At 40.7% G+C, this 27400-nt stretch overlaps 4 protein-coding genes across 9 annotated transcripts; 2 read left to right on the plus strand and 2 right to left on the minus strand.

Annotated features, from left to right (window-relative positions):
• Positions 1 to 831: 831 nt before the first annotated feature.
• Positions 832 to 5764, plus strand: si:dkey-66a8.7 (PI-PLC X domain-containing protein 1). 2 transcript variants are annotated; one of them, XM_034704100.1, is made up of 6 exons: positions 839 to 1368; positions 2108 to 2244; positions 3504 to 3632; positions 3702 to 3857; positions 3928 to 4111; positions 4198 to 5764. In XM_034704100.1, the coding sequence occupies exons 1-6, from the start codon at positions 1287 to 1289 to the stop codon at positions 4446 to 4448; spliced, it is 939 nt and encodes a 312-aa protein (XP_034559991.1). In that variant the 5' UTR covers positions 839 to 1286; the 3' UTR covers positions 4449 to 5764. The 2 variants fall into 2 exon arrangements, with proteins under 2 accessions (XP_034559982.1, XP_034559991.1); XM_034704091.1 differs by having other exon boundaries at positions 832 to 1368; positions 3504 to 3857.
• On the minus strand, positions 5154 to 10504 carry gtpbp6 (GTP binding protein 6 (putative)). Its single transcript, XM_034704052.1, has 10 exons — positions 9926 to 10504; positions 9711 to 9848; positions 9553 to 9623; positions 8642 to 8772; positions 8381 to 8451; positions 8139 to 8297; positions 6756 to 6964; positions 6532 to 6680; positions 6154 to 6306; positions 5154 to 6075 (listed from the first exon to the last, which is right to left on the minus strand). Exons 1-10 carry the CDS (start codon positions 10326 to 10328, stop codon positions 5949 to 5951), a joined length of 1611 nt encoding a protein of 536 aa, XP_034559943.1. The 5' UTR covers positions 10329 to 10504; the 3' UTR covers positions 5154 to 5948.
• LOC117827489 (ICOS ligand-like) lies at positions 9811 to 20160 on the plus strand. 5 transcript variants are annotated; one of them, XM_034704060.1, is made up of 8 exons: positions 9811 to 10367; positions 12590 to 12683; positions 13216 to 13306; positions 13402 to 13541; positions 15824 to 16147; positions 17675 to 17959; positions 18039 to 18221; positions 19868 to 20160. In XM_034704060.1, the coding sequence occupies exons 3-8, from the start codon at positions 13272 to 13274 to the stop codon at positions 19930 to 19932; spliced, it is 1032 nt and encodes a 343-aa protein (XP_034559951.1). In that variant the 5' UTR covers positions 9811 to 10367; positions 12590 to 12683; positions 13216 to 13271; the 3' UTR covers positions 19933 to 20160. The 5 variants fall into 5 exon arrangements, with proteins under 5 accessions (XP_034559951.1, XP_034559944.1, XP_034559966.1 ...); XM_034704075.1 differs by lacking the exon at positions 13216 to 13306 and having other exon boundaries at positions 9814 to 10367; XM_034704068.1 differs by lacking the exon at positions 13216 to 13306 and having other exon boundaries at positions 9814 to 10367; positions 12590 to 12638.
• nit2 (nitrilase family, member 2) lies at positions 19255 to 25601 on the minus strand. Its single transcript, XM_034704113.1, has 10 exons — positions 25480 to 25601; positions 25223 to 25341; positions 24656 to 24776; positions 24461 to 24549; positions 24283 to 24376; positions 21375 to 21449; positions 21221 to 21299; positions 20971 to 21069; positions 20678 to 20733; positions 19255 to 20590 (listed from the first exon to the last, which is right to left on the minus strand). The coding sequence occupies exons 1-10, from the start codon at positions 25562 to 25564 to the stop codon at positions 20490 to 20492; spliced, it is 918 nt and encodes a 305-aa protein (XP_034560004.1). The 5' UTR covers positions 25565 to 25601; the 3' UTR covers positions 19255 to 20489.
• Between the last annotated feature and the right edge of the window lie 1799 nt (positions 25602 to 27400).

Here is a 27400-nt window from a genome sequence, read left to right on the forward strand (position 1 = left end):
ATATGTGTCTAATATAATCAAGGAACCAGAACCAGCCCTCATGTTGTTAATTGCTTTCTTTTTTACATGTGTGTGTACAATGTCTCTGTTAGTATATACCTTGAGCCATCACAAGATGACAACAAGCACTTCCAACAAAGCAGTTTGGTCTTAGGGGTTCAAAAATAATAATAATTATAAAAATTTGCTACAGGCAAGATCATGTTATTCCACAAAGTAAAGGCACTGTCAGGAGTTTTCATGCTGTCTTGATTCTACTGCCCCCTTTGGACAAAATATATACTGTTTTTCCTGAATGAAGACTACATTTCCCATGAGCACCTTCAACTGTCATAAAGATGTGTCACTTTTTAATACTACTTTTCTTTGCTCAAGAAACTTTCAACTTCAACCTTCATCAGTGTTATAAAGTACGGTTTATTTGACAAAAAGTTAAGAAAAATACACTGACACTTATTGCTCTTTTTGTGAAAGAGCAATTATAACACTTTATTATTTATTCTTCATTCCACTGGCTAAATAACATATTATTTTAATAAAAGCATTTTTTTTTCTTTAAAAAAAATACAGAAAGACACTGAAAATGTTCTGGCTTTTTTCATCCCCAGAGCCTTAAAGACTATATATTTGTAAATATAATAAGTGTATAAACTGACAGTCTTTGTATTGTACTCCTCCACACTTTAAGTTTTACTTTATTTCTTATATCCTCCATTCTTATTTTTCATTATTTCTCATAATGAACCGCTGTTTCATGTTTAGTGACTGCAACAAAGTTCATTTAATAGGAGAAAATGTATCAACCATAGACTGTATAAAATGGTATCAACACACTCCAGGTAAACTTTGATTTGATGATAGCCCCGCCCCCTTCTGGACGTCATAGCAACAGCTCTGGAGGCTGTTGGGCTATGGCTAAAGCAGCATGCTAGCCTTTAAGTGTGAATAAAGTGTTAAAAGTCACATATTATTCTGAAATGCATGCATTGTTTCCACAAACATGTCTTATGTTAACAAATGGAGCATACAGATGAAGTCAAACTAGATGATCTGAAGTCCTTCCAGTGTGTCACATCACCGTGCTGCATTCAGTCACCGCAAAAGAATCAGGAAATTCAAACTTCAACACCCGCCTGCTCTTCTCGAGTCTGCTCCTCTGTTGTGAAGTTTGTGGTCGGTCGTTTAGAGGAATGAGTTCAAGGAAGAGGTCAGCATCGATCATATGATGGCTGATAAAAACCTGTTTCTCACGCATACCGTTCAGTTTTTGTGACGGACTGAGCGACATGGATCTGAGCTACACGGACTGGATGTCAGATCTGCCCGAGGAGCTGTGGGACCTTCCTCTCTCTGAGCTGGCCATACCGGGTACACTCAACATTTCGTGTCTCTATCATCACAGCAGGGCAGTCAAACCATAGCATGCAGTATTTCCTCTGTTTATTCTATTTAGAAATTAATTCACTGGTTTCAGCTTTTAGAAAAGGACTAGTTTGTGTAGATAAAATAGTTATATATCCGGGTTTATACTGTTTATTTAACCTTTTATTGATTTTGCATGCTCTATCTATGCAAATATTTCTGTTGCTTCCTTTATTTAGCCCTCTCTGTCTGATTTTGGAAATACTACAGAAATGATGAATATATGTCTAAAAGTCAGTTAAAGTTAATAAAATGACATATTGTTAAGTCACATTTCATCAAATATGTCACATTCTCTGGTTCAAGCTCCTTAAAATGTTTCTTATTAAAATTTCCATTCATGATAGAAATGAAAGGTTTTAATGTTTTTATTGATAGTTGAACAAAATAAAATACTTGACTTTGAGGAAAGATGAAATTATAAGTCAAAGCCTTAATCACCTTTTGCACTAAGTTGAGCGCAAATATCCAGGAAGAGACACTGAAGAGACAGCATATAAGTTTACACATCTGAGTAATCACTAAACATTCACTAAGGTTATGAAAAGTTTTATTTTTTAAGGGGAAAATGTCTCAAGCTACTTGTTGTTTTACATTTCAGTCTCTAGGTAAGGTGTAGTTGTAAAAAAGAAAGTTGTCAGGTCAGATTTAAAGCTAAATGTGTCCGTCCACACCTTATTTCCAGGGAGCCATGATGCTATGAGTTACTGTCTGGACATAAACTCCCCTCTGGTCCCATCTGAGTCTGACTTTTTCAGACTCCTGGATGGACTCTTCTACTGCTTCACCAGGCCGACCATCTTTAAATGGGCAACAACCCAGGTATGTGGGAAATCTAAAATTTAAACCTTTAAATGAAAGGCAAAAATGTTGTCGTATTTACCAGAAAGAATGATGCTGTGAATATCTTTACAAACAGTCCTTGTCAGTGAGAGAAGTATTAACAGGACAGGAGAAATGCTGTTGTAGAAACCTAAAATATGTGTGTTTGGATTCAGATGATGTTGCTCAGGGCCTGGTTGTTCAAATGTAACCTGGTCAGATTGAGGCGATCAGGATACAGTCAAACCTTAAAACCTGTTTGTTAAAAAGGCACATGGATTAAGAAACAGGTAAATCAGGTTACCAGGTCTTGTTGTCATCCGGATAAAACCTCCAGGTTGTATTGTTCAAATAGTTTGAGTCGGATCAAAATAACATTTCTATGACACTTGTCCCAGTAAGATATATTTCACCATATGGCTTCATTATCATACACAAAAGACTTTCCTTAAAGCAACAGTCAGGATCATAGACTGTGTAATAAATGGATGTAGTATTCGTGATGTCACCCATCTGTTTCTCAAGCAATGTTTTGAAGCTGATCGGCCATATTGGAAATGCTGAACTCAACCTAACATCTGTCGAGTTAGTGCGAGGTAAAGAGGCGGGCCTTTAGTCTCTTTGCTAGCCCTTATTTGGGCAAAACTTGTAAGTTTAATATCTTCAAAAATAATGAGTTATAATAAAGTAATAAAGTAAAGAGAAATGAGCTACTCAGACTTAAACCATCTTTTGAACCAGGCTGTAAACATGTTTATTTCTGCTGTAAAGATCGTCTTCTTTGAATGGGTGTGTATGTGGTTTCTGGTGTTTTTGCAGCCAGCCTCTAGTGGACGCTCCATGAACTGCAGTTTTTAGCACTTCTGCATAGGTTGCCGCTTGGTGAGGATCTGTCTTTTTGTGTGGATTTTGGCGCCCCCTATGGACAAAATCCACACAAAACAAGTCCTATTGGGAACACTGCAAATCCAGATTTGGTGTTCTTTACGAGTCTCTTCCTGGATAAGGATGATCCAGTGTAGTTTCTCATTGAAAAACAAGACAAAAGTAAACTGGAATATCTGATCCTGGGCAGCAAAGTGGATTTTAAAATCTGATTGAACTTTTTGAACAATCAAAGCCTGGGGTTTCACTTCACAGCCAAAACAAATCTGTTTATGTTTGTAATTTGCATTATTAGATGATGTTTGTTGTATAATATACCTGAAAACACATTTTACAGTGTTGTATTTTTAGTTGTATTTGATGAATCCTTGCAGGACAAAAGCATCGAGGAGCAGCTGTCGATGGGGATTCGGTACTTCGATCTCCGCATCGCACACAAACCCAAAGACTTATCCAAAGACCTCTACTTCACACACCTCATTTACACACACCTGACAGTTCTGGTGAGTAAGACATTTTTAAAACACTTTAGGATGTTACAGCAGGTTCATAATAAATATCCTTCTTTACAGGAAACTCTGTCGTCAGTGGCCTCCTGGCTGGACTCCCACCCGAAGGAGGTCGTCATCCTCGCCTGCAGCCACTTTGAAGGAATGGACGACAGACTTCATTGTTCCTTCATTTACTCCCTGAAGGAAATGTTCGGCTCCAAGTTCTGCCCCAGGACGGTGAGTTTTCTACCTGTGCATGATGCACCGTATAAAGAAAGTGCCTCACACCCTGACCCGCCCTCCACAGGAGTCTGTGCCAACCTTGAGGACTCTGTGGGCATCTGGTTACCAGGTCATTCTGTCCTACGAGTCCCAGATTGCAGAAAGACATCAGGAGCTGTGGCCTGCAATCCCATATTGGTGGGCCAACAAGCGCACAGCACAGGGAGTGATTAATTACCTGGACTGGAACAAAGAGATGGGTCGTCCAGGTCCGTTTGATTCACACTTGGGTCCAATTATTATTTCACCTTCCTGCTTTTACACTTTTAACTTTAATGCTCATTATTTTCCTCAGAGGGATTCTTCGTCTGCGGCCTGAACCTGACAGCTGACAGATATTTCATCGCAGAGAACCCAAAACAGTCTCTGAGGACGCTGACTTTCAGTAACTGGGAATCTTTGAGGACTTGGCTGGAGGAGCAGACACCCGGGTCAGACCCTGAAAGCCTCAACATCATCGCAGGAGACTTCATAGGTCCACTTCCTCTCTGCTCTTTGGTCATCAAACTGAACCAAAAACTTCTGCCGAGGAAATCTGTCAGATGAGAAGAACATTCAGCCATGGGGGCTGAACCTGGAGTACCTCAGAATACCTCAGAGTACCTCATTCCCTATCATAGACTGTTTAAAATGAGTGGATGGCCTGAGAAGTGAAGCCAGTGTCTTAGACTTGCATTATTTGTTACCACCAGCAGGGGGCGACGCCACCAGCTGTAAGAAGTTAACAGATGTTTGAGAATTCTTTTCTTTTGATTATTTACCTCAGGGGAGATTTTCCTCATGATTTTATGGTGTCAGTAGTTAGTTCTAAGTCTTCTTTAAAACTGCACAAAGCTTATTTTTTAATTTTTTATTCAATTTTTCGGCTACAGGGGCTGATAAAAACAGGATATGTTTTGGGGCGTTGCTACTTTTTAAATTACAAGTTGCAAACATGGTGACTTGAAAATGTCCAGTTCAGCCTAAAGGACATTCCAAGGACTCTGCTGTTTGTGTTTTGGTCAGAACATTTTGTTCAGTATCCCCGGAGTGACGGTTAGCCCAGTGATCCTAAAGTTTGTCTCTCGTCCTTCTCCTGGATGTCATCCCTCCCTCTCTCTCTCTCTCTCTCTCTCCTCTGTATTGACTGTCTCGTCTCACAGACTGTATAAAAACAGCGTGAGGAAATAGAGGCACACCATCTGGATTTATATTCATTCAATGATATGTCTTCAGCTGTTTTATAAACAAAAATCAAAATGGACCAAAAGATGATCTTAAAAAAGCATTTTAATAAGTCTCACAGTCATTGTGAGTTACAGCTGGATTTAGCAGACAGCTTTGTGCTTGATAACCCTCCTCCAGCTCCAATCCCTCTGTCAAATACCGTCATTCATGCACATAGTGACAGACAACGTGCCAAACTCCAGGCTTCAAAGCAGCAGTACAAAAACCAAGAATGGGACATTATCTGAACTCTCTCTTTTACAGTCTATGAATAGTTTTTAACTTTTAAGAATCAAACTGGAGAAAACATTTTGAGTCTCATCTCCTGATGAAGGCTTTAATACCTGAAACCTGTGAGCATGTTTTTACTGCGAGTCTGTGGCTCTGAAGAAATAAAGACTTTGTATAAGCTACCCTTTTGAGTGCCTCACATCCTATGGGTAACTTTAAACTTGGATCCTCACTTTGAAGAGCACCAAAGTGTCGCCTTTTTACACTGCTCTTTGATATTTGAAAAATCTGTATTGGAGGTTCTGTATACATTTTTTTTTTTTTCCCCAAAATATTCTGTATGCTGTGAATCAGCTTCAAAGTGCAGTTTCTAAATGTTTACTAGAACAATCATCCTGTAACAGAATAAAAACATTCCTCAGAAAGATGTCTGAGGTTCAGTTTGCAGCACAGAGAACCTCTCTCATCTCATCTCGTCTCCTCTAGTCTCCTCTTGTGTCCTCTCCTCTCTCGTCTCCTCTCCTCTCATCTCTTCTCGTCTCCTCTTGTCTCTTCTCATATCCTCTCCTCCCGTCTCTTCTTGTCCCATCTCCTCTCGTCTCCTCTCCTCTATCTCTCTGTGAACAGTTTCTGATATCGTCCATGAGCAGCACGGCTGATGATGACTCTGACAACAGCAGAGCCTTCGTCTGCATCCACCTGCACGTCCTGGACGACAGCTTCCCTGTAGAGCCAGCTGTGGAAGAACATAAACACTCACTGTGGATGCTCTTAATCTCAACATGACATCACAGAGAGTTTAAACAACTCTCACCTTAACTGAGGAGAGCTGAGGTCGACTTTCAGATCTAAAATCTGTTTTCCTGTAACGTTGACGATCTGTTCTTCCATTGCTCTCTTCAGCACGTCCAGGCCTCGCTCCTCTAAAGCAGATATGGGCAGAGCGTCGGCTTCTGGTGGCTGATAGCTGAGAGGGACAACAGATAATACAGCAGCTTGACATTTGGTTTCTTATTAAGAGAATAAAACTCAGGAAATAAAAAGAAAAATGGGAAACTGTTTCATTAGTTATCTCTGTTGTTTGGTTAAGTTCAGTGTCTATCATGGTTTTGAGTGAATTCAAATATGGCTACGGTCTACGGTCTGACAGCAGCACCATAAAGCACTGAGCACTGAGAATGTTTCCTCTTACTTGTCAACAAGGTCAGTTTTGTTGTGGACTTCTATCATGGAGCTCATGAGTCTGTCAGGGATCTGCAGGTTCTTAAGGACGTTCAGCACGTTCACCTTCTGGTTCACAGTCTCTGGATGACTGATGTCTCTGACGTGGATCAACAGATCCTGGAGGGAGGAGAAGTCACACTTAAACTCTGGATCCTCACTTAATCACATGAAGTATAGCCTCAGGGTTCATACCGAGTGTTTGATGTCCTCCAGGGTGGCAGAGAAGGAGTCGATGAGCTGGTGGGGCAGCTGAGACAGGAACCCGATGGTGTCCACGTAGAGGACGCTCATGCGGCTGGGCAGCTGGCCTGCGTGCACGGTGACGTCCAGGGTGGCGAAGAGCTGGTTTCTGGGCTGGAGGCCACTATCGCCCGTTAGAGCTTTGATCAGAGTCGTTTTTCCTGCAACAAGGGAAGATACAGAAATAAAAAATGTTAAACCTTCAATATAAAAACATCAATCAATCAATCAATCTTTATTTGTATAGCGCCAAATCACAACAAACGTTATCTCAAGACGCTTTTACAAACATGGGAGGTCTAGACCACTCTATGTCAAATTATGAACAGAGACCCAACACCAAGACAGGGTAAGACTCAGTCTGACCCCACCTTAATCCACCATGAGCATTGCACATCGCAGTATTTAGCTAGTTACAGCGGAGAGGAAAAACTTCCTTTTAACAGGCAGAAACCTCGAGCAGAACCAGACTCATGTTAGACAGACATCATGCCTCGACTGAGTTGGGTCTGGAAAGACAGATAGAGGGGAGTAAGAGAGAGAGGTGATATTGATGAGACGAGTAGTAGAAGCTGTTGCCGCTGGAGTCCAGCATGTCCGGATCAGCTGGAGTCCAGAACGTCCGCAGCAGGAGAACGTCTACGGCAGCTCAGAGGAATCTACGAGACAAGGGAGCTCAGGGACTCCAGAAAGGTCTATGGTTAGTAACTTTAATGGGACAGGCAGAGTTAAAGTAAGTGATGAGGGGGTTGGGGGGAAGGGGGTGAGCTAGGATCCTAGTGTGTCAGTGTGCCAGTTCCCCTGGCAGTCTAGGCCTATAGCAGCATGACAAAAGCTGGTCCAAGCCTGATCCAGCTCTAACTATAAGCTTTATCAAAAAGGAAAGTTTTAAACCTACTCTTAAAAGTGGAGAGGGTGTCTGCCTCTCGGACCCTGACTGGTAGATGATTCCAAAGGAGAGGGGCCTGATAACTGAAGGTTCTACCTCCCATACTACTTTTAGAGATTTTAGGTACAACTAGCAAGCCTGCATGTTGGGAGCGTAGAGTTCTAGAGGGGTAATAGGGCACTATGAGCTCTTTAAGATACGAGGGTGTCTGATTTTTAAGGGCTTTGTAGGTTAAAAGAAGGATTTTAAATTCTATTCTACATTTTATTGGGAGTCAGTGTAGAGAAGCTAACACTGGAGAGATGTGCTCTCTCTTCCTAGTTCTAGTCAATACTCGAGCTGCAGCGTTTTGAACTAGCTGAAGAATCTTTAGAGACTTATTGGGGCAGCCTGATAAGATCAAAAAACATCACAACAGTTTCCCAGCGCAGCATCCAGCTTCTCACCACAGTTAGTGTATCCTAACACAGACACCATGGGGAACTCTTTGTGTTTCCTCTGAGAGCGCAGCAGGTGCCTCTTTTTCCGCAGTTTCTCCAGCGCTGAGCGAATCTTCATCTCTCGCTCCTTCAGCAGTCTCTGCTGGACTTCATACAGAGTCTCACCTGCAACAAGCAAACACCAAACTGAGGCTGCAGTTTTACAGAGTGGATAAAATACTGTCACCAAGGTGTGGGGATGCCTCTACCTGAACCTCCAATGTACCTCGATCCCCCGCCCTGCTGGTCCAAATTGGAAAATTCATTCTTCAGTCGAGACCTGCAAGAGTCAAACGAAGACATTTCACACACAAAAACATAAACGTAGCTTTAGTCATATACCCATCTTGAAAATGGACACCTTCTTTGGTTTTTAGATGGAAAGTTAGGCTGATTTGAGCAATAATCCCAGAAGACTCTTAACTTTAAATGGAACAAGTATGTGGTACATAATGAGGTAATCAAGTCACCTTAACAGAGGGATCTCTGCCAGAGAGATCTGTAACTTGGCCTCTTTTGTCCGGGCGTTGCAGCGGAAGATGTGGAGGACGACTGAGTATCTGTCAAAGACTTTGACCCCCCAGGCCTCCTCCAGCTCCCTCTGTGGGGAGAAGAAAAGGTCTGTCACACTGAAAAGGTGAAATCCAGTAATGTGTGTTACATCTCAAAGTTAAGGATATGAATGAGTCTATTATGTATAAGATATCACTTCATGAGAGGACTTTTCATGTTTTGCGTGTTCATCTTGTTTGAAGCTCCTTTTATGGTGGAGATTCTGACTTGTTACTGAGAATTTGTTTTTAGTTTCAATGAATACATCTGGTTGGGAGTCAGATAAAGTGAGTAATAGCACACTGCAGGAATAGTCTGTGTATTTAAAAAATGCAGGATAAGATTTATTTTGCCATAAAAACTACTGCAGATGTACAGGACGTGATTAGCAAAGAGATAGAGGCTCTCTTTGTCCACAGGAGGGCGCCAAATTTGACTCAATATGACTAAAATTGTAGAGGATATATAATTTAAGCACATTTTTGTATATATCTGCAAAACTATTCCTAAATCTAAATCTAGTCCTTAAATCTGACAGATTTACTTGTTACAAGTGAAGCTGTACTGGTTTGAAGTTATTTGTCCTAAACAGGAACCCTCATTTGAATAAGATGTCACAAGTTGCTGAATGTTCAAATGTTCCTTGACAAAGGAACTCCTAAATGAATTCTTTGTGTCAAACATATTTACAGGTTTTCAGTCTGTTGGTACAAGAGTTGAGTTAATTTTTAACCAGTCTAAAAAAAGGTTTTGTCTGTTGCTTCATTTTGATATTTTGAAAGCTGATGTTTTTGTGATTTATGTCAAAGAGAGTTTCAGGACGGCTCACCTCAGACAAAGGTGAGAGACGCTCAACATTCATAAACACTGCGGTGATCCCAGCTGTTTGTCTGATTTTCTCTGCAGTGACAAAAAGCACATGTTGATAACTGTGGTGAACTCTGACTCACTGCACTGACTCTCATGTGAACACACAGCAGATCATACCTGTCAGAGTCTGGAAGTTTCCTTTGCCAAAGATCCTCTTCTTCTCTGGTGTCTTGGTGGACATGATGATCTGGTCTATCACCCTCCAGTTCTCTAAGGTGTTCACCAATCCCACCGCCTCAGCCATCATCAGCTGGGCTGCAGAGAGAGCAGAAAAGAGTGAGGGATGAGCCCTGCAGCACGAGCCACACAATCACACCTGTGCATCCTCCCACCTGTGGTCAGATGCTGCTTCCTGCTGCCCCACTTCACGTCAGGGTGAACGATAAACACCCTGTGCTGACCCTCTCCGATCCCTGCAGGAGGCTGCTGCTGGAACAGCTCCTCCACATCACTGTCATCGAGGAAGTCTTCATCCTCCTCCTCCTCCTCCTCCTCTTCCTCAGTGTGCTGACCGCTGCTGAAGTCCTCCGTGCTCTTCAGCCTCCACGCGGAGAGAGAGAGCGACCTATGCCGCAGAGAGGACACACCTCTGAGCCGGGGTATCTGCTGGGTGCTGACTGCAGCTGCAGGTGGAGGTATGTGGAGCAGTCTGCAGGTTGGTGCTGTGTGACATTTCCACGTGCAGGGTCGTTTCAGGAGTGCTGACCACGTGTGAATCCTCCTCAGTGACGTCATGTTTCACTCGGAAACTCTCCTGCAGGTTTCATCGGGACTGTGAGTAAAGTCACACACACTGAACTACTTCAATATTCACCATGCTAACTAAAAACGGCAGCACTGTTTACGTTTTTCTTCTTCTTCTGCCTATTAGAGGTGCTAACACCGACATGGAGGGCGCATACTGCCCCCTGCTGTCCGTCTTTGTACCGTTTATGTTCTTCTTCTTCTCTCATTTCAATGGCGGATCGCAAACCAAATTGTAATGGTTCTTACCGCCACATACTGTACCGGAGTGTGTAAAGTTATGTGTTTAATACTTCAGGTTAATACATAATGAAAATAAGAAACAAATAACTAAATAATAAATTGAAACTAAGTAATAAAAATATATGTATTGAGACAGATAACTAACTAACAATAATACAAAAAAGTACATACATGAATAACTAATAAAAATAAATAAATACAATTAAATAAATACATAAATAATTTGGTGCCATTCATGCACCATATGAATACTTATATTATTAATATAATATTATAATACTAATATTAAGATACTGAATATATGCCTTATTTTGTCTTGAGGCTTCAAAAAAGTCACGCTTCTTGTAAAAAAACTGACAAAAATAAACAGCTTTATGGATATTATTATTATCATCACACAAACAGCTAAATTAACACCATTATTAAACCAACGCTAAGGAAACTAACTATATACTTATTGTGTTTTTAACTTTTGAAATCCCAGTGGAGGAAGATTTTAGATCTTGTTTTAGTAAAAGCACCACTACAGGGTTATTATATTACTGCTCTTGAGGTAAAATCATTTCATCCAATATAGTACTTTCTGGTAAGATAGATAGAGAGATTGATAGAGTGGTAAATTGATTATTAGTTGCCAAAGTCTGTACAGAGAAAAACATCCATAGAAAACATGAATACTATGGGGCACTGTTTGTAAAAGTTATGCACACTAAAAATAACATTTATATTTATATTTAACATGTATATTTACCTTTTCTATTTATATTTAACATTTAGATTTAGATTTAGATTTAAAATTTAGATTTAACATTTAAAATTTAGATTTAAAATTTAGATTTAACATTTAACATTTAGATTTAACATTTTGTTACGTGCCTGCAAGCCGCATGACATAAAAGGTCAGAGGTCATTGACAGGGACACTAATAAAAAGAAACTTAAAACCCTCAAATACAAACAGATGTAAGGCCTTTGGGGTCTAAAAGGTGGAGTGGAGGTGTAAAGCTCCACAGCCACACACTAATTCTACTACAAAGAGTAGACAAACTAAGGAACAGGCCTAAACCAACTGTAATCTGAAAAAAAACTCTCCTGAGAGATCAATCCTCTTTTTAATTATCCTTTTGCCACCCTCCTTCCCTCCACAATACATCCACACTCTCTTTCTCACAACACACTCTTCAAACAAAACCCAGAGGAAACAACTGAAGGTGTTGTCTTCTCTATTGCACACATCAAACTGAGGGAAAGGAGCTCCTTTTATTGAGCAGCCAGGCTGATGAGCTCAAGCTGGGTGCAATGAGGGCAGGTGCTCTCAATGATGGGCTCGTTAGGAGCCCTGGAGGTCTCAGACTACCTCCATCTGTAAAAATTTAGATTTATATCTAACATTTATATTTAACATTTAACATTTATATTTAACATTTAACATTTAACGTTTATATTTAACATTTAACATTTATATTTAACGTTTATATTTATATTTAAAATCTAACATTTATATTTTTATTTAAAATGTATATTTAACATTTATATTTACATTTACATTAAGTTTGATTTAAAAGTTATTGTAACTTAAATATATTTCTTACAACAAAATGAAATGTGAAGATGATCACAAATAATGCTCTAAATGTGATAAAAAGGTGAATTTTAGAGGTGCTTACTGCATTTTTATGACGTTTTGGAGCTAAATGTGGAGAATTGTTGCTGTTATTTTCAGTGTGCACAGCTTTACAAACGGTATCCCAAATGAGAGGATACTCAGGGTGAAGCACAATGAAAATATGCGCACACACATCAAATTCATGCACCAAAAACATGCATACACCCCACCATCTTGATAGCGTGATATAAGCTGCTTGTGTTTGCTATGGGTGTGCATATTTTCAACGTGTATGTGCACGGTTATGATGTGTGTGTGCATATGTTCATTGTGTTTCTCACATAACACAAAACATCTAAGCCACACACACATGCCCATTACAACTAACTTCTCTTGATCAACAGTGCAAGAACAGAGGAGACAAAGCTCCTGCCAAACTGTGCACCTTTCAAGGTCAGGCATCTTTCTATCTTCGATGTAATGGGAGCAGTGTGAAGGGTGAGAAGGAAGTGTTTTGGTGCATGCTCTGTGTGAGATGATTTTACTGCTCAGAACAGACAGGATGGATGTGAGGAGGCTGATCATTTAGAGACACTTCTTTGTGATGCCTGTGAGTTTGTGTCTAATGGAGTTGTTTAATAAATATGTCCATCAGAATGTGGTTGAGTATTATAAAGTAGCATAAAGTGGTAATGATTAAATATTACACATAGTTAAAACGTAATATGTGTGTGGTCTCTTGTCCCTGCTGGTTAAAATGCAGAATTCTTTCTTTTAAAGGGGAACAGGTAGAGTGAAGTATTTGAGGGAGTATCTATTTCATGCTGCTGCCACAGGGTTTTCCTACATCATAGCTCATGTGAGTGTGAGTGTGAGTGTGAGTGTGTGTGTGTGACCTGAAAAGAAGTCAAACAGGTTGGATCATCCCTCATGATTTGGCTCCAAACAGGATGTACGCTGCTGGAAACTGAGAGCTGAGGTTTAGAGGAGATTTCTGTGCTCTGATTGATAAACTCAGCGGTGCTTTTAGCTGGTTTCATTCAGGAAAGACGGAGAGGAATCAGGCATGGCTCAACATGCTGCAACATGACCCACTATGACTCCATACAGAGCGGAGCGAGGTGTGTGTAAGAGCTGCTGGAAGAACGAGGAGGAGACAGGGAAGTGAAGTTAAACAGGCTCAGAGGAGAGTAATGGACTTGTCTTTTTTCTCCAGTTTTAAGAGGAAATCATATCTGGATTATTTGGGGGTCTTGTGTGTTCACTTGGGGCCTCAGCGAGGGGCCATGCCGGGGCTGGGAGGACTGTGGCCCACAGGACTGCTGCTCTGCTTCCTCAGTGTCTGTGTCTGTCTAGGTGAGATGACTCTTACTTTACTCATGCATACTATTCATCTCCCTACTCTGAAACTCACTGATGGTCCACATGCTGTTAATTCTTTAATATTTCTACAATGACTAGTTTCTTTGTTTCATACTAAGGGTGTTCTGATACCATGTCCTTCCTTATTATACCAAAGCTTGTGTATCAGCAGAAATCAGGGGCCTGTTTGGTTCTAGAAAAGTGGAGATATTGTATTAATCATCCCACACTAATAACCTTATAAGGTGATGTATGCAGTACCTCATAAAACTAGAGTCTTGAACACAGGGGTGCGTCCAGATGTTTTTGACTTGGGTGGCCAAACTGCAGAGCTGACTCATGCTGGGGTCAAAAAATAACATAATCTTTCATGCTTCATTCTTTAAAGACTCAAAAAGTAGATGTTTGACCAAAGTCACAATTTAAAGTACTCACTAAAAAGGAGAAGAAGGTTTAAAGAGACCTACTAGGAGCCTGTTGCAGCCCAGTCCCGCCCCCCCAAAGGCAAATAGCCAATCATAGTTTAGGTTTTTGAGGCGGCACTATAGACTGTGTAAGAAGATGGACAGCACAACAGCTACCTGAAAGTGAAGCCAACACATTTGAAGCTCCTACTGACTGGCTTCAGTATGAGTCTTGAACTTTTCATAATCATGAGTATCCACTTAAACCAACACCAGAATCTGTTCAGCTTTGGACTTTACTGACCTGAGGGATCTCTGTAGTCTTATCAGTGAGTCAAACGTGTTTTGGTTAACAGAAAGGGCGTGATTTCAATCCTGTGGCTCAACCAACCATATTGCTTCAAAATGTGTCTTGGCTCTGAAACACATCACCAATATGTCAGAGCTTGTCAGGGTGGACTTTTTCTAGGAAAGACATGAAGGTTTGTCATCCAAGTTTGTACTCAGCCAGTTGGGGGGAACCTTGGATGGCTGCTCAGAGGGGCTATGTCACCCCTCTGGACACACCCCTACTTACATCCCCCTTTGTGTTTTACTCGTGGTGTGTTCTGGTGTCAAATGTTGCAACATTGCTGACATATTTGCTCTCTCTGACTCATGTTACATGTTGTTGCTAGTATCACAGTGTTATTTTCTCAGTTATGGATTCAGCTCTTCTTTACCTCTGTTAAACAGTAGTTGCCGGCTGCAGCCTCAATACATTGACGGGAGCACAAAAAAACCTTTCACTTGATGCTACTGTTTTGAAACAGTGAGGAAGAATAGATTTTAGGTTAAATGAATATATATTTTGTTTATCAGGGCTACTTAATGTGTAACTAAACAATAGTGAACTCACTAAATTTGATTCATATCTGATTGTAGTGTTGGTATGACAACAACTTTACATCTTTATACTGGTTTCACTTTTAATCTCACTGGAAACAATTTAATTCTGCACCTTCTGCCAGACTGCATCACATGAAAATATACTTTTTTATAAATGGTTAATGTAGCAGCCCTCTAAAAGATGCTAATACACCTTTAGAACTGTTGATCAGAGAATGATTGTGAATTTGAACTGATCTTTTAGCTATTATTATTCTGTATGGTAAATAACGAAATACCGGAAGTCTCATATACTCAAAATAAAAGCGTCTATTTAAAGTAACATAAGCAAAATGAAAGCATCACACATAATCGTTTGAAGAGGCGATTTCTGCTTCAAAGATGGACACAAACTGAGTTACTTACAGTTTATTTTAATATAATTTTCATATTTCTTATTAAGAATATTTCTATTTTTATTGATGTTTTCAAATCTACTTTATTTTTGTCCATGTTTATTGGTAGAACCATCAATCCAAGTAAGTTCAAATGCAAACAGCACTTGACACTCCTTTTTCTAGTATTTCCAAAGGGTGAAGTAAAAACTTAACAAAGAGTAGAGGATATATCCTACCGGTAGAGCCTGCTCCTCTTCTTTCCATCCATAGTTTAAGCAAGAGTCGTAATTTCCTGCTTTATATGGGCTGAAACCACTGACTCCAATAACATGACTTATAACCCTCCTTATTTATTTACTTTCTACTTTCTTGATGTGAATTTTCATAAATAATATTTCCAATGTTCCTCACATTACTATTTCTGTTTCAGTCTTTCATCCTTTTATTCTGTTTACTAATAATTTTGCACAAAATATAAAAAACATCTGATTTCCATTAATTTCCTGTGTCTAACTCAAAGATAAAATGGTGTGCATGTTTGTGAGTGTGTGTGTATGTTGGGTCTTTGACTCTAACTCTGACTCTGTCTCCTCTTATGTCTCTGCAGAAGAAGAGTGTGTGATCGGTTTAGTCGGCCGGCCGGTCTCTCTGCCCTGCTTCTACCCTCAGTTATTGACCTCTGTGAACGTCTCTGTGGAGTGGAGACGGGACGATGAGGAGGTGCTCAGAGCGACGTGGAGGGAGGATGGAGATGTGGAGGAATGGAGCGTTAACAGAGCCAGCATCTCAGCTGAAGCTCTACTGACTGGAAACGTTTCTCTGGAGCTTCCTTCAGTGTATCCTGATCACAACACAACAAACTTCAGTCTGTTCATCATTTCACAGGAGAATCAGAGCGCCGCGCTGTGCAGTGTGTGCCTCAGGATAGCAGGTCAGTCTCACATACTCACACACACAAAGGAAGTGACCAGGGGAATATGTGAAAGTGAGACACCTACTGTAACTGTGATTTCACCAAAAATAGAGGAGGTTTTTAGTTGTAGGAGCTTAAAGGTCTTTCTATTGTTATTTTCCACAGGTCTTCATTTTTACAATCAGGACATTTAGTTGTAACCTTTGTTTTTTTGTTTGAGCTCATAGAGAAGTAACCTCAAATGCAGCATGAAGTCTGTGTTCTGATCAACTCATGCATCCTCCTGTGAGAAACCTTCAGTGTATGTTAATTTAGAGCCCCTGTCGACAAAGCAGAACCTCTTTTCCCTTTGTTATTTTATCCTGTACATGTGAGATTGAACATGTAAGTAGTGGACTGCACGGCCCTGTTGCCTCACAGGAAGAAGGTTCTTGATTCACATCCGGACTGTGCATGCTCTCCCTGTGCATGCATGGGCTTCCTCCAGCTCCCTCCCACAGTCCAAAGACGTGCTGTTTGGTGCATGTTCTAAATTGCCCTTAGATGTGAGTGTGAGTGTGTCTGGTTGTCTGTCTGTATGTTATCCCTGTGATAGACTGGCGACCTGTCCAGGGTTTCTAAGTGATATAGATCATGGATGGATGGATTGATGGCTGTGTAAATAGTGTATCCTGGTGAAAACGTCATCCTTGTTTCTTTTGAACAGTGAATCATGTCACTCAATGTGAATATTTTACTGTGAAAATGTAGAAAGAAACTGTTTCTGCAGCTGTCATGTCTGACACTTACTCGATTACAGACATTAAAGACCAGTTAGTCTTTATGCTCATCATCTAGTTTGTTTTTATAAGCTCATAGAAAAGCATCAATAGTGTTTTTTTGTCTGTTTCACGACCAGCTAAAAACTCCCTAGAGGAGCTTTAAACATTGAGTTCACTGGTGTAGAATGAAAAGTGATGATTTTCTGTGAAGATATTTAACATCAGGCTTTTACATTTACAAAGAGAAAAGTGAAACTTAAGGTCTCAATTACACGTACAGCTCAAATATCAAATCATTGTTCCTGTTTTAAAATAGGAAATATTTCGGCAGGAAGTAAATCAGTGTGTTGCAGTTCCTGTTTTTGTTTTCAGATTAAACAAACCTCCAGTTTGAGACACTACTTCAATAACTTTTCATACATCTTCAAAAGTATGTGTTTTGTGTTGCTGTACAAGAATAAAACTATCCTGTGACAAAGTAACAGAAAATAGAACCTCCCAGAGTCTCAGCTGGTTTCTAGATGGACAGATGACCAATCAAAAATGTCCAGCACTGCAAGGCCAGACCCCAAAGTCCCTCTGCTTTTCCTTTAATTGTAAACCCCAAAGCAGAGAGTTTTTAAGAGGTTAGAATAAAGTTTAAGTGAATTTATTCAAACCTTTGTCCCTGCTGTGGAAATAGACTGAGGTCTTTTAGAGGTCCCCAGTCCTCGGGAGAGATATGGCTGTAGAAACGCAGTGATGTGAGGAAAATATAAAGATCTAACTCCTGTCCTCTTTGCAGCAAGTTTCAGCTTCCCGCAGCTGCAGAGGGAGGAGGCAGTGGAAGGGAACCAGACAAGCTTCTCCTGTAGCTCCACCGGTGGATTTCCTGAACCTGTAGTCCACTGGCTCATAGACAACAATAGCAAGCCTCCTGAGAGTGCAGTGAAAACCATCATAACCTCAATCCCAAACACCCTACTTTACAACATCACGAGCAACCTGACGGTCAACATTTCCAAAGACTCCAGCGTGTCCTGCATCATTGAGAACCCAACCATGAACAAAACCCAGACTTCCACAAGCCGTGAGTGATGAATCCTTCACACAGTGATCCTTAAACGCACCACTCCTTCTCTGATCTCTGGTTTCTTGTTGGTGCTCAGTTGGAGCCGGGGGCAGCCAGGTGGTGAGCAGAGCGTCGGAGGCCATGTGGATCTTCAGCACGGTTCTCTCTGTGGTGGTCGGGGTCATGGTGGTGGTTGGAGTCGGCTACCAGATCCACCTGGACAGGATAAGTAAGAGGAAGAAGAAGGAGTTCCAATACCAACAACAGCACACTAACAGAGGTAAGTCTCTGCTGCTGGCTCTGTCAGATTCAAGGATTCTTTAATTCACTTCAAAATACTCCAACATAAGACCAGACCTCAGACAAAACATGCTCCACAGTCATTCTAAAAGGATTGCTACACTAACCCAAGAACTTAACACTCTGCATCTTATTAAAACAGGAGCAGAGTAAATCAAGAAAACATCTTCACCAACTGGACAGAAATTAAAAATACACCAACATATAGGAATACTGCACAGGCAACAACACAGACCATTTCCAGGGGACTCTAAAAAGTGACGCACATGACTGCACCACCCATACTCAGATAGTATGCAGTACACCACATACAGATTTGTCATGTCGTGATGTATGTTTGCAAAAGATATGTTTTCTACCATCCTGGTGAGGACTAAGCATGATTTTAACACTGATGTTTCGTTCAAAATCTGAAAGTCCAAAATCTTTTTTCTACCGACTAAACTGCAGGTATGACATCAACATGTCAAAAAGCACTCTTTTGGCTTCAGTTAAAATAAATTGCTCATTTTAAGGGTTGAAAGGAGGATGAGAGGGATTATTGTGACAGGATCTCTCTGAAGTGAATTTGCAGTTAAAGTTTAAATCAACTCTACACAAAGTTAGATAGAAAGACCTCTGGATGCTGATGCAGTTGATATACCTGACAAATGCAAGTTTATGGAACAGCTGGACAGCCAGCGGGCATGAGCAGCTGGCTTTCATGCATTGCTAGTCCAACTATTGTCTAGCTTCCCTCTTCATTTGAACAATATTACAATTATCTTAGCTGCAATATATAGGCTACAAGATGAGACTGGAATATTTAGCTTGGGTGACATGACATATTTAGAGTATATGTCATGTATTCATCTTTTTATTAGGTGATTATATTCATGAATTGTGCTTTTTGGCCAACTTTTTAAGCGTGTGTTCAAAAAAACTCTAATTTGTTCACACCTACAGATCCCTGTGTGTCCCGTCCCACCTCCTACAGTATCTCTCTCTGTATGTGACCGATCTTTGGACAACACTCATCAGCAGCATGTTTTATAAAGACGAATGAATAACAACTTTTTTGATTTGAGGCAATCTGCTTGAGACTTGTAACAAAGTGGCGTTTAGGAATGATCCAAAACTAAGTCAGTGCAGAATGAGATCTGCTACAACCAGCTGCACACTTAAAAAACAGCGACATGTGAAGGCTCATATTCAACATGAGACGTCAGACCTTAATCAATGCATTAACAGGAGGGAGGTTCTGCTGTACCTGTCTCTATCTGATCACCTGCAGAGCATGGTTCAAATGCTGCAGGTGTTTAGACTTGAGGTGGCAGATTTACACAGGTGAAAAAGATACTTAAAAAGGTCAGCAGATATCATTTGGCCGAGGAAAATATACTCGGGCAGCTCACCAAGTTATCATCTATGTGTTAGACACAATGATACAAACATAACTGTTCTCAGCAGTGTGAATCAGGATGGCGTGGTGAGGACAGGATGCCACAGTCCAATCAGAGTTCACGCTCAAGGAGTTAACGACCCTGGATTATTCTTTTATCACGAATGCTATGTTTGAAATGTCAGTGAAATGTTTCCAGGGAAACCTCTGCTGCTGTTACTGACATGCTTGTTTTCTGTCATCAGGTTACAAAAGGAGATTTCCAGACAAGGAGGAGACAGAGGTGATGAAAACAGAAACGGACGTGTAAAGAATCAGCAGCCGATAAATCCTCATTGATGAGAGGCGACAGAGCACTGAACTGTAAATATGTACATGTTGGGACGTTTGCACTAATCAATACAAGTGATGGGTTTTTAAACGGACAATGTAAATACAAACACAAACACTATCCCTTCACTTGATGCAACTTTCTCTTTTGTTTACTGAACATGTTTTTTAAACCTTAATAAAGATGCCGAAAGCATCAAACTTTATTCACTTCTTCATTTTTACAGAAAATATGTTTGTTTAATAATTATTTTTTCTATGAATTACAAAAACATTTCTGTGCTTAGTTGTCATATTTTCCACGAATCATCATCTTATTCCAGCTTCAGATATCAAACAAACTAAATCACAGCTTCATCAGTAAGAAGGGAGCAGCGTTGTGATGTTAGTGAGATCGTCTCTACCACATCTTGATTCCAGGATTGAGACGATTAAGTCCTGAGCTTCTGAGGAGAAGAAGACGCAGCCATCAGGCAAAAATCAGCTGCACATTTAGCATCAGAGCTTTCACACTCTTCTCTCTCATGGCTGCAGCGATCAGCTCGATCCGTCCTGCGTGGATGTCACCGTGTAAAGGTCGTGTCGACGCTGAGATGTGATCGGGATCTGCTGCCGGATGTCGGCTAAATACTGGAGGTCTGAGATTGAGACACAAGCAGATGCAGTTATCTTCAAACAGAAACAAGAAAACATCTTTATGTTTTCAAGAATTAAACAAAACTAACCGATGTCTGCATAAATAACAGCCTCCTCTGCTCCCGCCTTTGAGATAACTTCACCCCTGAAAACACAAATCACAACATCTTTAAAATAAAGAGACAAAGAAGAGGAGACAGAAGTTGATCATGGCAGTACTTTCAGACATTAAAAACAGCTGTATAGGAACAGTTGATCTGTGTTCATAGTGTGCTTTGCTAGTGGTACCTATGCTATTTTTATTTTAACTTTTGACTGATGAAACATCTTTGATTTAACTAAAGGGACACTGAAAAAAACATTAAAGTAAAGTATTTCTTACCATGGGCTAACCACCGTGCTGTGACCCCAGGCCACATAAGAAGCAGTTTCATCTCTGGCAGGAGACGCTGTGGCAACATACACCTGGTTATCAAGAGCTCTGCAGAGGAGACAGAGAAAGTGATGTTACACAAATCAGACAGTAAACTGTAGTTTTATAAGAAAATGTTAAGATGGATGTGAAATTAAAAAATGTGATGTATAACACCCATGAAGTTCCTCTCTGTTATGTTTAATATGATAAGTCTAACCTCCCCCTCTGCAGCAGCTCCCAGTGGGCGGGGCCAGTCGTCATGTTGAAGGCTCCAGGGTAAACCAGCAGCTGACAGCCTGAAGACAAAAAACACAACATGACCACCTGTCCTGTCACATGACGCAATGCAAACAGTCTCGTCACGCACTCACCTTTCCTGCCATAGATCTGTGCGAGCTCTGCAAACCTCATGTCGTAGCAAATCCCCACGCCCACTTTACAGAACGCTGCAGGAGGAGAAACAAAGAGACAGATTAAATGAAGCTTTGAAGAACAGAGAGCTGGATGTGCTCCTACAGTCTCTGACTCTCTGGTACTGACACACCTTGGTTTGAAACCAGATCTGATAGAGATATCATCACTTTCATCTTTCATACATTTATAATGTTTGTGTGTGCTTTTGTGCATGCGAGTGCATTCGAGGATGAAAATATAGAAATTTGTGTCAGCAAGAATAATAAAAAAAAAAATATATATATTATTAATAATCAACATGGATACAACCCAAGCTGTTTAAAAGAGGGATGTCGTGACAGCTGCTCAAAAGGGAAGACGAAACATGTAGAGCTCCCCCCTCCATGTTAACAGATAGGACATTAGTCAAACTTCAATAGAATAGAATGAAATAGAAGAAATAGAATAGAATAGAATAGTGTAATGTAGGGATGTCAACAATTAATCTAGTATTGATTAACTGATTGTTAAGTACTTACTCCAACACATTTTTTTGTTTCATGTGGAACAAACATCATGTGGTCTCATATTTGGTTCACGGAAAATACTTGGAATTTAAATCCCTAGTGTAATGTAGTGTGATAGGAGAGTATAGAATGGAATGGAATAAAGTAGAATAGAATGTCATAGAGTAGAATGGATTGGAAAGAATGGTATAGTACAGAATTGAATGTTACAGAACAGGATCAAATAGAATGGTATAGAGTGGAAAAGAATAGAATAGAATGTAACAGACTATATTTGAATAGGATAGAATGGAATAAATAGATAGAATCAAAACGCTGCAGCTCGAGTATTGACTAGAACTAGGAAGAGAGAGCACATCTCTCCAGTGTTAGCTTCTCTACACTGACTCCCAATAAAATGTAGAATAGAATTTAAAATCCTTCTTTTAACCTACAAAGCCCTTAAAAATCAGACACCCTCGTATCTTAAAGAGCTCATAGTGCCCTATTACCCCTCTAGAACTCTACGCTCCCAACATGCAGGCTTGCTAGTTGTACCTAAAATCTCTAAAAGTAGTATGGGAGGTAGAACCTTCAGTTATCAGGCCCCTCTCCTTTGGAATCATCTACCAGTCAGGGTCCGAGAGGCAGACACCCTCTCCACTTTTAAGAGTAGGCTTAAAACTTTCCTGTTTGATAAAGCTTATAGTTAGAGCTGGAATAGGCTTGGACCAGCTTTTGTCATGCTTCTATAGGCCTAGACTGCCGGGGGAACTGGTGCACTGACACACTGGGATCCTATCTCACTCCCTTCCCCCCAACCCCTTCATCACTAAAGGCTGATTTATACTTCTGCGTTGAATCAACGGCGTACCCTACGCCGGGGGTCCGCATAGCTCCCGTACCTACGCTGAGGCCTACGCACGTAGCTGACGTGCACCTCCTCCAAAATGTAACTCCCCGTAGAGCCGACGCGGACTGCAAGCCCTGTGATTGGTCCGCTTGGCGGCTTTGTATTTCCCACATTTACAGCACTTCCGGGATCCCGGACATCGGCCGCACATCGGCCTAGTATTTCATCTCCTCCTCTCTATTCTTCATGTAATCATGTCTGTATGATAAACAGCAACATGTATCAGCTGTAGATTAACAGAACACGCTCTGAATCGCTGTGGAAAAGTAAACAGAGATCGTAGCGGGACCGGAAACAAGCGGCCGGCTATCAGAGAGACCGTACTTTAACTCTCCCTGTCCCATTAAAGTTACTAACCATAGACCTTTCTGGAGTCCCTGAGCTCCCTTGTCTTGTAGGTTCCTCTGAGCTGCCGTAGACGTCCTCCTGCTGCAGACGTTCTGGACTCCAGCTGATACGGACGTACTGGACTCCAGCGGCAACAGCTTCTACTACTCGTCTCATCACTATCACCTCTCTCTCTTACTCCCCTCTATCTGTCTTTCCAGACCCAACCCGGTCTCAGCAGATGTCTGTCTAACATGAGTCTGGTCCTGCTGGAGGTTTCTGCCTGTTAAAGGAAGTTTTTCCTCTCCACTGTAACTTGCTAAATACTGTGAGGTGCAATGCTCATGATGGATTAAGGTGGGGTCAGACTGAGTCTTATCCTGTCTTGGTGTTGGGTCTCTGTTCATAATTTGACATAGAGTGGTCTAGACCTCCTATGTTTGTAAAAGCGTCTTGAGATAACGTTTGTTGTGATTTGGCGCTATACTAATAAAGATTGACTGATTGATTGATTGAATGGTATAGAATAGAATAGAATAGAATAGAATGGAATAGAATTTCTAAATTTTGCATGAAAATTAGAAAATATTTCTTCGACTCAAACATTTGTCATTGAAGTTGAATGTTGTGCTTATTTACTTGCAAGTGTACACTTCTCTGTGAAGTTAAGTTTCAGTTTGTTATTTGATGATGGGGTCAGAACATCATGATTGACAGCTCTGTTGACATATGAGGCTCTTGTGGTTCTGTGTGCACATTATCAAAGCAGAGGAGTTCTGCTGTGGACTGTAACGACGGAAGAGATCTTTGCATTAAATGTGTGTGTTTGTTAATGGAAGAGTTTTGACTTCAGTACTGCAGCTCCACCAGCCTCTCTCTACTGAGGAGACTCCAAATGCACAAAATGTAAGGGTCCATTCAGGGGGCATACTCAGGCTTCACTTTGTACAACAAGAGGAGGTGGAGATGTGTCCCTCAAGTTAATATACAGCCAATGCTACACTGACAGTTCATAGTTTGTTGTCTTTACATGTGGTGAATGCTGTCATGTCTAATTGTGTTTGTTAAATTTAACAGATATTGAACACAAGATGCTTTCAGCTGCAGTTGTGAGAAAAAGAGTCTGGAGATTTCACTCACGAGTGTCAAACATGGACAAACTGCAGCCTGGACTCAGAGTCTCAGACTCCTGGAAGCGGATTTTCCCGGGAACGTCAATGTCAAAGAGATGAATCTTAAAGAGGAAGTCAGAGAAAGATAAACATTACTGTCATCAAGTACAAGTAAACACTAAAGCCTGCAGCTGATGCACACGTACCTTCCTGTGTTTCAGAATCATCTCTCCATCAGGCCCAAACACTGTACAGCTGTTATACAACTTCCCCCCGTCCTCCTCAGGGATAGATCCTTTCAAACAACACGACACATGGTTTATTCCTCAGGTGCTGTTCTGTCTTGTATGACTGATAATACTTTGAATAGTTTCCAGACTTCAGCATGAGATGTTCCCTACCTCCAACCAGGTACACCTTGTTCTCCCTCGCTGCCTCTGACAGCACCTGTGAGGACTCTCCTGGGATCCTCTCAGCGTACGAGGAGAAGAAGCCGGTTCCATATGGAGAGTTAAAGCACTCCTGTATCAGTGAAAGGTAAGAGTGTGTTAGTTTCAGAGTGGAGCAGTGAGGACTTTCACCTCCTCAGGCTCTGGTGATTCATCTCTCCAGGGTTAAGGACGGTCAAAATGTTGTTCAATGATTGTGAGTTAAACTTTGCTAAACATAAACCAGAGTCTTTTTTTAGAGGCATCTCCAGCTGTTCTGAGGTTTTTAACTTCAATTAGTCAACTTAACACCTTGAACTCATCATGTTCCTTTAGGCTACCTTCTAGATATCCAAACTGTTAGATCCTGCAAGATTTCTCCGAGCTGGTGTTTCTCTATAAAATTATTGATCAGAGTAATAGTGTAAACATTTGGTAGTAGAAACAGAATCTTGCAGCACCTTCTGTTTGGTAGTATACAGCAGTGTAATAACCAGTCCCAGTCTCCCCTAGTACACCCCTCTCCAGACCCCTCCTCACCGGCAGCAGCACCACCTGGCTGCCCTGACCTGCAGCCTCCTTCACCAGCCTCCGGGCTCTGCTCAGGTTGTCCGCTTTGACAGCAGTGACCTGCAGCTGGACCACCGCCAGACGAAACTCTGCAAGACGAAAAGACCACCTTTACTGTGTGATTTAATCTTTAACAACACTGAACTTAAGTCCCTTCAGTCGCTCGGCTGTACATGCATGTTAGTTATCTATAACTTCAGTCAAAAACAAAGAGAATGTGTACTTACTGCTCATGGTTTTTGCTAAAGTGGACATGAGTGCAGAGTTTTGTTTGGTTTTTAGGGTCCAGAGCCAGAGTTGACATAGGCACATGTGATTCCGGTGTACAGGATACCTTTCAAAATAAGACACTGTATTTTCCTCTATTATCCTTTAAATATTTAGAAACGTGATATTGAAAACTAACAACGCTACTACACAATCAAAAAAAGTCTACAACGTACTACTACAAGTGTACGTCAAACTACGTGAGATACTACGGCCCATGTTGTCTTCAAAAACTTTATTTTGAAATTCTAAAAGGAGGTGACGTCAGTGAATGGGGCGGGATTGTTATAGCACCTTTCTTATTGGTTAAAAACATTAGCAACAAATGTTTGCTTCATATTAACATAACTGCTCGACAAATATTAACCTTCCTGACAAATACTAACTTATTTTAGAGTTATTTATTAAAAATAGATCACAAACTGCCCACAATCAACATTTTGAATGCCAATGTGATTCTGTAAAGCGTCCACTGCCTCTAAATGAGATTGCTTTTGTTTAAAACATTTTAAAAACACAGGAAAAAGGAACATTTTCTGTCGGATATTGAAAAAAAGTATGATATAAGCAATGATTTTTTCTATAGTGTAATTATTGGTTCCTGAAACAACTGCCTGGGGTTTAGTGTCAGATGAAGTGGTCTACCTCTCTCCTTTGTTTTTGTTTTCTACATTTTCTACAGCAAAAATTCTCAATGAGTGATACTTCTGCCTGATATTAGAATGCAGGATAAAATTTAAGGGAAAAAACACAGCACTTACACATCTACACAAGCAGCAACCTGTGGCCGCGATTATTAAAGTCAATGCAGAAGTGTTAAAAACTGCAGTTCCACGAGCGTCCACTAGAGGCTGGCTGCAGAGACACCGGAAACCACATACACACCCATTCAAAAGAGATGATCTTTACAGCAGAAATAAACATGTTTACAGCCTGGTTCAAAAAATGTGTGTAGTCCGGATAGCTCATTTCTTGATCAGCACACACTGTACTGGGGTGATTTAAAAAAATGTTTTTATAACTCAGTAGTTTAGAAGATATTAAGATTAAGAGTTTTGCATAATTAGAAGCACAGCTGACTTGATTGATTGACAGCCAGGAACACTGTAGCTGTTGGCAAGGAGGCTCAAAGCCCGCCTCTTTACCTCACACTAGCTCATCAGAAGTTAGGTTGTGTTCAGCATTTCCAATATGGCACCCACTGATGATTGGCTTCTAACAGCGCTTCAGAAACAGTCGGGTGACGTCACAGATATTATGTCCATAATTGATACAGTGTATGTATCTACATGACAGAATTAGCAAAGGTGGTAGAAGGTACCACTTTGTTCACAACACACTAACACCAATGCAACCCAAAAGTTCTTGAAAGTAGCTTTAATAAGACAACTGTGCAAAAAAAACCCTCTTTACTTTAAAGGCAGTTTTGCAGGAAGTGTTCCTGAGGGAAAGAAACATTCAAACATGCCGCTGGCTGTTCTGCTTCTTGCAGGCGTTATTTGTTTATGTCCCTGTTCAACATAATTTAGAGAAGGAAATCAAACAGTTGGTTAAGAAGGTAAACACAGAGAGCATGATATTCCTGTTTCACTATGAGTTGTAAAAAGACACCATATCAAGCTTTGTTGTCTCAGTAGTCCTTTTGTCTAGCTAGTTTTTTGAACAGTTCTTTGTTAAATTTCGATTGGAAAGCTGTCTTACAATCTGGTGTTTCTGATAATACTTTTCTGATTCATGATGGCTCAGTTGATTTTGTTTCTCTTGAAGACAAGGGGAGGTCTGTTGTTGGAGAAACTGACTATACAGTAATGGTACACAAACAGGCGCTGACTTATTATGCTGGAGTCAAGGTGTGCGCAGTAACAAGCTGACTGTCGGAGC

Source organism: Notolabrus celidotus, chromosome 2, assembly GCF_009762535.1.
Source record: "Notolabrus celidotus isolate fNotCel1 chromosome 2, fNotCel1.pri, whole genome shotgun sequence".
Taxonomy (NCBI): Eukaryota; Metazoa; Chordata; class Actinopteri; order Labriformes; family Labridae; genus Notolabrus; species Notolabrus celidotus.

Bases quoted from the DNA above. Each gene is read 5' to 3' on its own strand.
- nit2 (XM_034704113.1), bottom strand. From the start codon at position 25,564: ATGTGCCTATGTCAACTCTGGCTCTGGACCCTAAAAACCAAACAAAAC. The intron at 24,377-24,460 runs GTACGTGTGCAT...TTCCTCTTTAAG, and splicing joins TGATTCTGAAACACAGGAAG to ATTCATCTCTTTGACATTGA. The intron at 21,450-24,282 runs GTGAGTGAAATC...CTCCTCCTGCAG, and splicing joins TTTGTCCATGTTTGACACTC to CGTTCTGTAAAGTGGGCGTG.
- LOC117827489 (XM_034704053.1), top strand. From the start codon at position 10,327: ATGTTTCACTCGGAAACTCTCCTGCAGGTTTCATCGGGACT. The intron at 16,148-17,674 runs GTCAGTCTCACA...TCCTCTTTGCAG, and splicing joins TGTGTGCCTCAGGATAGCAG to CAAGTTTCAGCTTCCCGCAG. The intron at 18,222-19,867 runs GTAAGTCTCTGC...TTCTGTCATCAG, and splicing joins ACAACAGCACACTAACAGAG to GTTACAAAAGGAGATTTCCA.
- si:dkey-66a8.7 (XM_034704091.1), top strand. From the start codon at position 1,287: ATGGATCTGAGCTACACGGACTGGATGTCAGATCTGCCCGAGGAGCTG. The intron at 1,369-2,107 runs GTACACTCAACA...CCTTATTTCCAG, and splicing joins CTCTGAGCTGGCCATACCGG to GGAGCCATGATGCTATGAGT. The intron at 4,112-4,197 runs GTCCGTTTGATT...TATTTTCCTCAG, and splicing joins CAAAGAGATGGGTCGTCCAG to AGGGATTCTTCGTCTGCGGC.
- gtpbp6 (XM_034704052.1), bottom strand. From the start codon at position 10,328: ATGACGTCACTGAGGAGGATTCACACGTGGTCAGCACTCCTGAAACGA. The intron at 8,773-9,552 runs GTGAGCCGTCCT...TTCTCCCCACAG, and splicing joins GTCTCTCACCTTTGTCTGAG to AGGGAGCTGGAGGAGGCCTG. The intron at 8,452-8,641 runs GTGACTTGATTA...TGACTCTTGCAG, and splicing joins GCAGAGATCCCTCTGTTAAG to GTCTCGACTGAAGAATGAAT.